Below are 8,902 nucleotides of genomic sequence, written 5' to 3'. Positions count from 1 at the left end.
TCACAGTGCCGTCCCGTTAAGAGAGCCCAACCTGTAAGGCCACGTTTAGTGTCTCGATGCTATGCGGAATTACACAGTCTCTGCCGTGGCCGGGTATTCCTAGTTCTGTGCCTTTGGGCAGGCTCGGTGATTATTGCTCCATGTGGTGTAAACGTCTTCTCTCCAGTATATATCGGCCCAGTCCATGCAGCTGTTAATTGTTAAATAAAGGCCTAATTTACACGGGAACCTTAGATTTCTTGTCTGAAGTTTCCCATCTAATCTATTTGTGATGCGTTTTTCGGAAGCGTTTCTCCTCTGTAAGAAAAAAACTTGATATTTAAGCGTGTTGTATGTAAATTGTTTAAAATCATATTTCAAGATACCAAGTTATTGTTAAAAGGATTATGCCAAGGGAGTGACCATTTCTGGTGGCACTTTGCTCGGTGCTGGTTTGTGTTCGCTGAACAAGCCGCTAACACTCGCATAACGTGAGTCGTGAGGTCGTGGAATTACCATCCATGTCCTGTGCGGTCGTTGGCCGGGATATGACTTGGGTCAGAGCCTTCAGCCACTCTTTCTGATCTGTGGTGTTCTCGCAAGTCAATTTAAATTCCCTGTCTGGTGTTTTGATGATGATCACAGCATCCCTCTTATTTCCCTTTGTACCTTCAGGTAAACCTTCTAAGACCCGGTATCCTTGTTCCTTACTTCCTAAAAAGATTCCTCCTTGTGGAAAGGCATCCTAAAAAACCAATAACACGACACCGAACGCTAAATTATATTTGGAAACCCACTGCAGGGAGAGCTCTATGTGCCGGGTGATTATGGGGTAAGGGGGGGGTTATTACCCCAAATCCCCGGCTGCAGCGGTGCTCTGTATGCTGGGTGATTATGGGTTAACGGGGGGTTATTACCCAGAATCCCCAGCTGCGCAGAAGATCTGTGTGTCGTGTGATAACGGTATAAGGAGGGCCATTACCCAGAACCCGTATCTGCAGCCGTTACTCGTTTTATTCCCATAATAATGTGGAAAGCGTTGCCGTTACCAAAGGTTTCTTGTAGTAAAGCAGTTTTCGCTCCTCAGAATCCAAGTTAAACCATCGCTTCCTGAAAGCTTCCCTTTGCTGTAAGAAACCGAGAGGGATTTACAATGTATTCCGAATTGGTTCATTTGCTCAAAGCTAAACGTGTACTCATTTGTTAAATAGGCTCCGTGACACCTGCAGGTTACTAGGGTCTCCGGAAATACCACGGGATGCTTGTTACCAATTAAAGTGCAATTCCTGGCATCATTAAATGCAGGTTCACATACGGGGCCATGCTGCTGCCGATCAACGTAACAGATCTTACCCTGGGACCGGTTTTCTCCATGTATCCAGCTTTGGAATAATTTCGTGTAATCCGCGGGATGAGCTGAAAGGGAAATTAGCGTGTTCACATTTCCTCTATTCTATGCGTGTAAAACATACATATGTAGTAATAATCTACTTAGCACTGTGTAGCGCGCTGACCTAAATGAATAATTAGTATGTAGATACAACCACCTTGAGTAGATCCCTACACCAGAACCATTCCTTACCCCTGGGGATACCTCTATGTATCTTTTGTGTCAAAGTATCCTTCCTTCACCAAGAGTGAAAGTCGATCCTACCCCAACTACTGTAAGGCTCTCTCAAGTTTAAAGCTCTTCCGTACGTGAGCAGCCTGTTACGCCAATGGAGGGGCACTAGTCTCTGTTCATATACCAGGCCCCGAGTTCCCCTCGCTGCTGTGCTAATGGAGTCTCTTTGCAGTCCCGCCAGGGCTTTGTCTCGTGCTTGTCTGTCCGCACATCAGCACAGGGACTTCACTCGATTCAGTAGAAGGAAGTGTGCAAGGCGCTGAGAGACGGGAAAGAATGCTGGGCGACCGGCTCAGTCTGGCAACATCGTAGGTCTTGTAAAATGTGAACAATCAGCTTCTGTGCATGGGAAATGTGTAGGGCCCTTTCACCCGGGTCACGGGCATAGCGTAATATATAAACGTATACATATGTTTATATATGACCTCCATCCCTCAAATATTCATACCTGTTGTACCCGATCAGAAGGTCTGTAGACTACAACTGACTCAATATGTGGTGCAGCTTTGGGTTTCTATAAATATCAGGTTATACAGATAATAGAAGAAAGAAGCATACCACCACGTAAACTCGTGCAAAGCATTCAGTACTCTGCCTTTACCTCTTCCTCTGGGACTGCCGGAAACGCTCCCTTCAGGTAAGTGAATCGAGCCGCCCGTAGCACGTTGAACCAGGTCACTATTTCCTGCATCACGATAAAGACACTGTTCAGACAAACATTTCCTGACAGTCTTGGATTGCAGCCGACGCGACAAATCAACTGGAAACTCCAGCTGATAAACCCTACAGTTTGTAGCGTGCCTTCATCTGCCAGCAGAAGTGGTGGAGGCTAACAGGGTGAGGGAATCTGACACCGAGCGCAGGAGATCTGCACAGACCTATCCCACAACCGCAGCTCTTCATCTCCCGACACCGAGCGCGGGAGATCTGCACAGACCAATCCCAGAACCGCAGCTCTTCATCTCCGGACACCGAGCGCGGGAGATCTGCACAGACCAATCCCAGAACCGCAGCTCTTCATCTCCCGACACCGAGCGCAGGAGATCTGCACAGACCAATCCCAGAACCGCAGCTCTTCATCTCCGGACACCGAGCGCGGGAGATCTGCACAGACCAATCCCAGAACCGCAGCTCTTCATCTCCGGACACCGAGCGCGGGAGATCTGCACAGACCAATCCCAGAACCGCAGCTCTTCATCTCCCGACACCGAGCGCAGGAGATCTGCACAGACCAATCCCAGAACCGCAGCTCTTCATCTCCGGACACCGAGCGCGGGAGATCTGCACAGACCAATCCCAGAACCGCAGCTCTTCATCTCCGGACACCGAGCGCAGGAGATCTCCACAGACCAATCCCAGAACCGCAGCTCTTCATCTCCCGACACCGAGCGCGGGAGATCTGCACAGACCAATCCCAGAACCGCAGCTCTTCATCTCCCGACACCGAGCGCAGGAGATCTGCACAGACCAATCCCAGAACCGCAGCTCTTCATCTCCGGACACCGAGCGCAGGAGATCTGCACAGACCAATCCCAGAACCGCAGCTCTTCATCTCCCGACACCGAGCGCAGGAGATCTGCACAGACCAATCCCAGAACCGCAGCTCTTCATCTCCGGACACCGAGCGCAGGAGATCTGCACAGACCAATCCCAGAACCACAGCTCTTCATCTCCGGACACCGAGCGCAGGAGATCTGCACAGACCAATCCCAGAACCGCAGCTCTTCATCTCCCGACACCGAGCGCAGGAGATCTCCACAGACTTATCCCAGAACCGCAGCTCTTCATCTCCCGACACCGAGCGCAGGAGATCTCCACAGACCAATCCCAGAACCGCAGCTCTTCATCTCCGGACACCGAGCGCAGGAGATCTCCACAGACTTATCCCACAACCGCAGCTCTTCATCTCCCGACACCGAGCGCAGGAGATCTGCACAGACCAATCCCAGAACCGCAGCTCTTCATCTCCGGACACCGAGCGCAGGAGATCTCCACAGACTTATCCCACAACCGCAGCTCTTCATCTCCCGACACCGAGCGCAGGAGATCTCCACAGACTTATCCCACAGTGGTATTTTATGTAACAAGTAACTTAACATTCCTGCTTAGATTACATTTATATTGAAGCTGGATCAAACAGCAGTCGCTCACCTGTCCTTCATCATGGTACACAAATAAGTTCCTGGTCTGCTCGTCCTTTATATATGTGATCTCCAGTCCATGGGCATGTCCGATCTTCTCAGCCTGAAATGTGGCATTTAGGCTCTGGATAGGAATTGTTCCTTTAGGGTCTGCATGCTGAAAAACAAAATAGTGTAGATTTTAAAAAGCAAACTTTGTTAGGATACAGAGTGACCTTCGTCATGGTATAAGTCCACAATCTTAATACTCACGTTATTAATGTAATATTTAAGGACTTTTTCTCTCCCGGAGAAGACAAAACGCCGCTCCAGAAACTGTTTACGATCGCGCCCTTTCTTCCACAGGTTTCCCTCTTTATGTCCTTAAGGGAAACATGGGTAAGCAGAGAGTCCACTTAAAGAAGGTGACGTGTTTCGTTGGCACAGTGATAGACAAAGCCGAGAGCAGGCAGCCGGAATACATCACGCTGACCCAGGATAGACTTCCCACCATATTTACAAACCTCAACCCTCCGGTTTAAAGTATCGTGTGAATCAAAACAGAACGTTAGTTAGCCGGTCCCCGAAACAATAGAAAGTGAAAACTACTGGAACACACGTGCGCAAATACAAAAGACAGAATGAACGTGTTCACGCATGATGTGGGTGTAATAATATATATTAACACGGCCTTGTGAGGCCTGGGAATACTTTGATTACTTGCTGATGAAATGTTGGATTTTACCTGTCGTATAGGGAGACTCTTCGTCGGATGTGAATTCTTCGCGTTCATATTTTGCTTTTATCCACTGTTCCTTCAAGACCCTGAGCAGAATAAAAGATAATCATTGAAAGGAGTCACTAGTGGAGACCAGGTGTCATATGGCTGCTCCCTCTCAGCTTCGAGACACCGATGTCTGAAATTGGTGGCCCCTGCCCATCAGACTCTCCACCTCTAGCTGCCGTCTCACGCTGTGTGTTATATGTCCCAACTTACATGCAATCCCTGGCTCGTGGCCTGTAGTAAAAAGGAGGCACAAAGGCTTCGTACTTTTCTTTTGCTTTCTTATTCCCATGCTCTTTCAGAAACTGGAACAAAGTAAATCACAGATTTGGACCTTTAAATGACTTCATGCCCCATATGATATTACATGATGCAGCTATTGCAAATTCACAAACATATTTGGCCCCAACCCCCAGACTACAGGAGAGGTTCCCAGCACCAACCTCTCCGACGCTCTCTTCACAACGAAGGGAGAAAAGGTTTCCGGCGCTCTCCTCATACCGGAGGGAGAAAAGGTCTCCGGCGCTCTCCTCACAACGAAGGGAGAAAAGGTTTCCGGCGCTCTCCTCACACCAGAGGGAGAAAAGGTTTCCGGCGCTCTCCTCACACCGGAGGGAGAAAAGGTCTTCGCCGCTCTCCTCACACCGAAGGGAGAAAAGGTCTCCGGCGCTGTCCTCACACCGAAAGGAGAAAAGGTTTCCCGCGCTCTCCTCACACCGAAAGGAGAAAAGGTTTCCCGCGCTCTCCTCACAACGAAGGGAGAAAAGGTTTCCGGCGCTCTCCTCGCACCGGAAGGAGAAAAGGTCTCCGGCGCTCTCCTCAGACCGAAGGGAGAAAAGGTTTCTGGCGCTCTCCTCACACCGGAGGGAGAAAAGGTCTCCGGCGCTCTCCTCACAACGAAGGGAGAAAAGGTTTCCGGCGCTCTCCTCACACCAGAGGGAGAAAAGGTTTCCGGCGCTCTCCTCACACCGGAGGGAGAAAAGGTCTTTGCCGCTCTCCTCACACCGAAGGGAGAAAAGGTCTTCGCCGCTCTCCTCACACCGAAGGGAGAAAAGGTCTCCAGCGCTGTCCTCACACCGAAAGGAGAAAAGGTTTCCGGCACTCTCCTCACACCGGAGGGAGAAAAGGTCTTCGCCGCTCTCCTCCCACCGAATGGAGAAAAGGTCTCCGGCGCTCTCCTCACAACGAAGGGAGAAAAGGTTTCCGGGGCTCTCCTCACACCGGAGGGAGAAAAGGTTTCCGGCGCTCTCCTCACACCGGAGGGAGAAAAAGTTTCCGGCGCTCTCCTCGCACCGGAGGGAGAAAAGGTCTCGGGCGCTCTCCTCGCACCGGAGGGAGAAAAGGTTTCCGGCGCTCTCCTCACACTGGAGGGAGAAAAGGTCTCCGGCGCTCTCCTCACACCGAAGGGAGAAAAGGTCTCCGGCGCTCTCCTCACAACGGAGGGAGAAAAGGTCTCCGGCGCTCTCCTCACAACGGAGGGAGAAAAGGTCTCCAGGGGGAATAAAATGTTCTAGTACTTTCCGAGGTCCTGGGACTCTTCCACAGAGGCAAAGAAGAGGTTTTGGTGCTCTATATGCTTTGGAACAGGTGAAAGGTTTGGTGGCAATAATTACATTTGGGACTTTGGGCACAGAACTCTCTCCAAAGACCGGCCTGATTTCTGCGGGAAGGATGCTAAACGTACCCTTAACGCTGGCCTGCTGGCAACCTCATGTACTATTCTGTGCTTTTAAGGAAAGGGGGAAACACAACAGATTTATTTTTACCTGAACGGTGTCGTCTTCCCAGTTATCTAACTGCACAGACTTCACTTTTCCAATTGACGGGCTTCTGTGAATTCCAGAGCACTGCAAGCAGATGAAAACCCCGAGCGTGCACGATACCCACTCCGGATCTGAAAGAGAAGAAAGCGCTGATCAGCATCCCCTCCAAGGCGTTCTCTCTCGTCCAGTATCCACCATCACTCCATTTTTGAAGTGCAGGGTACGTAGCAGAAGGTTTGGGGCAGGCTAGGGCAGGTGTTACGAGGCTGCCCCAAGGAAATGTGGTTACTGTGCGGAGCCCTGATTCCGGCCCTAAGGTTACTGCCATTGGGCTCCTGTTATTCTGCCCTTTCAGCCCTGTTATGGCCGGATGCGATCCGTGTATCTTGTGCAATTGGAGAGTTTTCTCCACTTTCTGCTGGATCAGCAGTTTCTATTCAGGAAGCCTCTCTGCCCCTTCGTCTTGCACAAGTGGTAGAAGGAACTGTGAGACCACAACATGCGCCATCTGGGCACCGAGCTTACACGCATGTTCACGTCTACAGATATTTAACGCTAATCCCTAAACCTTTACTGCTTCCTACATTCTCCGCTGAATACCAACTCATGGAGAAAAGTTCCATAGTGTCTTCGCTGCATGTAGAAGGAACGAGCGTGGAATATAACAGAAGACTCTGAAATATTAGCCCTCCCTGTATTAAACCACTTGATGTTAGGAGGGTTTCTCGTAAAAAGGAAGCGCATGAAATGCTCAGGCTGAGGTCGAGATGCATTTTAGCTTAAGACAAATGTTTATGGGAAGTCAACACAAATGATGTCGTGTGAGCAGCGAGTGCCTTGCACGAGTGCACAATCACAGTGCAGGGACACGGCTCGTCAAAGGCTGCAGAGATTATGTGGCGTCACATTAATTTGCATGTTATGGAAAAAATCTCGGAAGCGACTAAACCTCCGTATACTGGCCGTCTGGCAAATGCCCATTCATTTACGTTTATTGCCTCTCGCGTGGCCAAACGGTGCAAGTGTGTAGGGGCATAGTGCCCAGCCGTGTCTGGCAGCAGCACAAACTTTGCTTGGCCATTGGTCTTAAAGCGACAGGGCCAAGTGCAGTCCTGTAAATTGACAGGATCACCTCTCAGCAGGCTCTGAGTAATAGGCTGCTCTTACCTGGCTCTCCGCAGTCCGCACACTCAGAGTTCTCCGGCAGTTTTAGTAAATCCAGAAGCTGCTTCCTGGTGTTTGCCATCGTTTTCCTGCGAGGGAGTAATACGTGCAGAGTGCGGTGCTGGCTGAGAGTACAGAGTGGGAGTGCGGTGCTGGCTGAGAGTACAGAGTAGGAATGCAGAGTCCGGTGCTGGCTGAGAGTACAGAGTGGGAGTGAGGTGCTGGCTGAGAGTACAGAGTAGGAATGCAGAGTCCGGTGCTGGCTGAGAGTACAGAGTGGGAGTGCGGTGCTGGATGAGAGTACAGAGTAGGAATGCAGAGTCCGGTGCTGGCCTGAGTACAGAGTGGGAGTGAGGTGCTGGCTGAGAGTACAGAGTAGGAATGCAGAGTCCGGTGCTGGCTGAGAGTACAGAGTGGGAGTGCGGTGCTGGATGAGAGTACAGAGTAGGAATGCAGAGTCCGGTGCTGGCTGAGAGTACAGAGTGGGAGTGCGGTGCTGGATGAGAGTACAGAGTAGGAATGCAGAGTCCGGTGCTGGCCTGAGTACAGAGTGGGAGTGCGGTGCTGGATGAGAGTACAGAGTAGGAGTGCAGAGTCAGAGTGCAGAGCTTGTTGCTGCGGTGTATTTCAGTGACGTTTCGCAGCTACAGACTAGAAGTTATAGTCTCCATATATTTTACAGCCACACCCTGCTGAGCCTGACACAGCCAATCCCCTCTCAGCCTGACACAGCCACTCCCACCCAACCACAATAACTGCAAATTCCCCTTTTTTTCAGGAAGGCTTCACTCACGTCCCTGCTGCCCGGGTGCCTGCTGCGGGGTGGAATGTGAGTGACGGTGAGCTGGACAGGGGGTTCACCAGACTGTAACCCTGAACCAGGCACTCGGCCACTATGTCTGTACCTGAGGCCGAATCTGCCTCCAGGACGAGGAGTGCAGCTTCCTGCATGGGTTATATGCTGCTGGTTAGCCGCCAGTGGCTTCGTGTGGCACAGCTCCCACTGAAGAGTTAAACAGCCTGGTTAACCCCTCTCCGGGTCACCTTCACTTACATTCCACCCCACAGCAGGAGGTCAGGATTTATAATGGGTTTTATTTGCCTCGTTTAATTTATAAAGTCATTCCCTGCTGTTTCTATACACATTATCGGGGCAAATAGGGCTGTAGACCCCTGTGATTCCCTCATACCCAGCAAACACTCTGACCTCCTAGAAAAGAGGGGCATCAGGGGAGGAGAGAGATAACAGGAGAGGAGACAGCGGCATCAGAGGAGGAGAGAGAGATAACAGGAGAGGAGACAGGGGCATCAGGGGAGGAGAGAGATAACAGGAGAGAAGACAGGGGCATCAGGGGAGGAGAGAGAGAGATAACAGGAGAGGAGACAGGGGCATCAGGGGAGGAGAGAGAGCGATAACAGGAGAGAAGACAGGGACATCAGGGGAGGAGAGAGAGAGATAACAGGAGAG

The 8,902-nt window shown here is 50.8% G+C and overlaps 1 protein-coding gene across 2 annotated transcripts; it reads right to left on the bottom strand.

Moving 5' to 3' along the window:
* ADAP2 (ArfGAP with dual PH domains 2) lies at nucleotides 1–7,581 on the bottom strand. Of its 2 annotated transcripts, XM_053453214.1 has the most exons (11): nucleotides 7,438–7,581; nucleotides 6,274–6,401; nucleotides 4,721–4,812; nucleotides 4,469–4,548; nucleotides 3,997–4,106; nucleotides 3,755–3,901; nucleotides 2,205–2,288; nucleotides 1,333–1,395; nucleotides 1,029–1,106; nucleotides 496–724; nucleotides 1–297 (listed from the first exon to the last, which is right to left on the bottom strand). In XM_053453214.1, the coding sequence occupies exons 1-11, from the start codon at nucleotides 7,514–7,516 to the stop codon at nucleotides 263–265; spliced, it is 1,125 nt and encodes a 374-aa protein (XP_053309189.1). In that variant the 5' UTR covers nucleotides 7,517–7,581; the 3' UTR covers nucleotides 1–262. The 2 variants fall into 2 exon arrangements, with proteins under 2 accessions (XP_053309189.1, XP_053309188.1); XM_053453213.1 differs by lacking the exon at nucleotides 1–297 and having other exon boundaries at nucleotides 313–724.
* Between the last annotated feature and the right edge of the window lie 1,321 nt (nucleotides 7,582–8,902).

Source organism: Spea bombifrons, chromosome 13, assembly GCF_027358695.1.
Source record: "Spea bombifrons isolate aSpeBom1 chromosome 13, aSpeBom1.2.pri, whole genome shotgun sequence".
Lineage (NCBI taxonomy): Eukaryota > Metazoa > Chordata > Amphibia > Anura > Pelobatidae > Spea > Spea bombifrons.
Note: the sequence above shows the minus strand (reverse complement) of the source record. Positions and strands in the feature narration are given on the sequence as shown.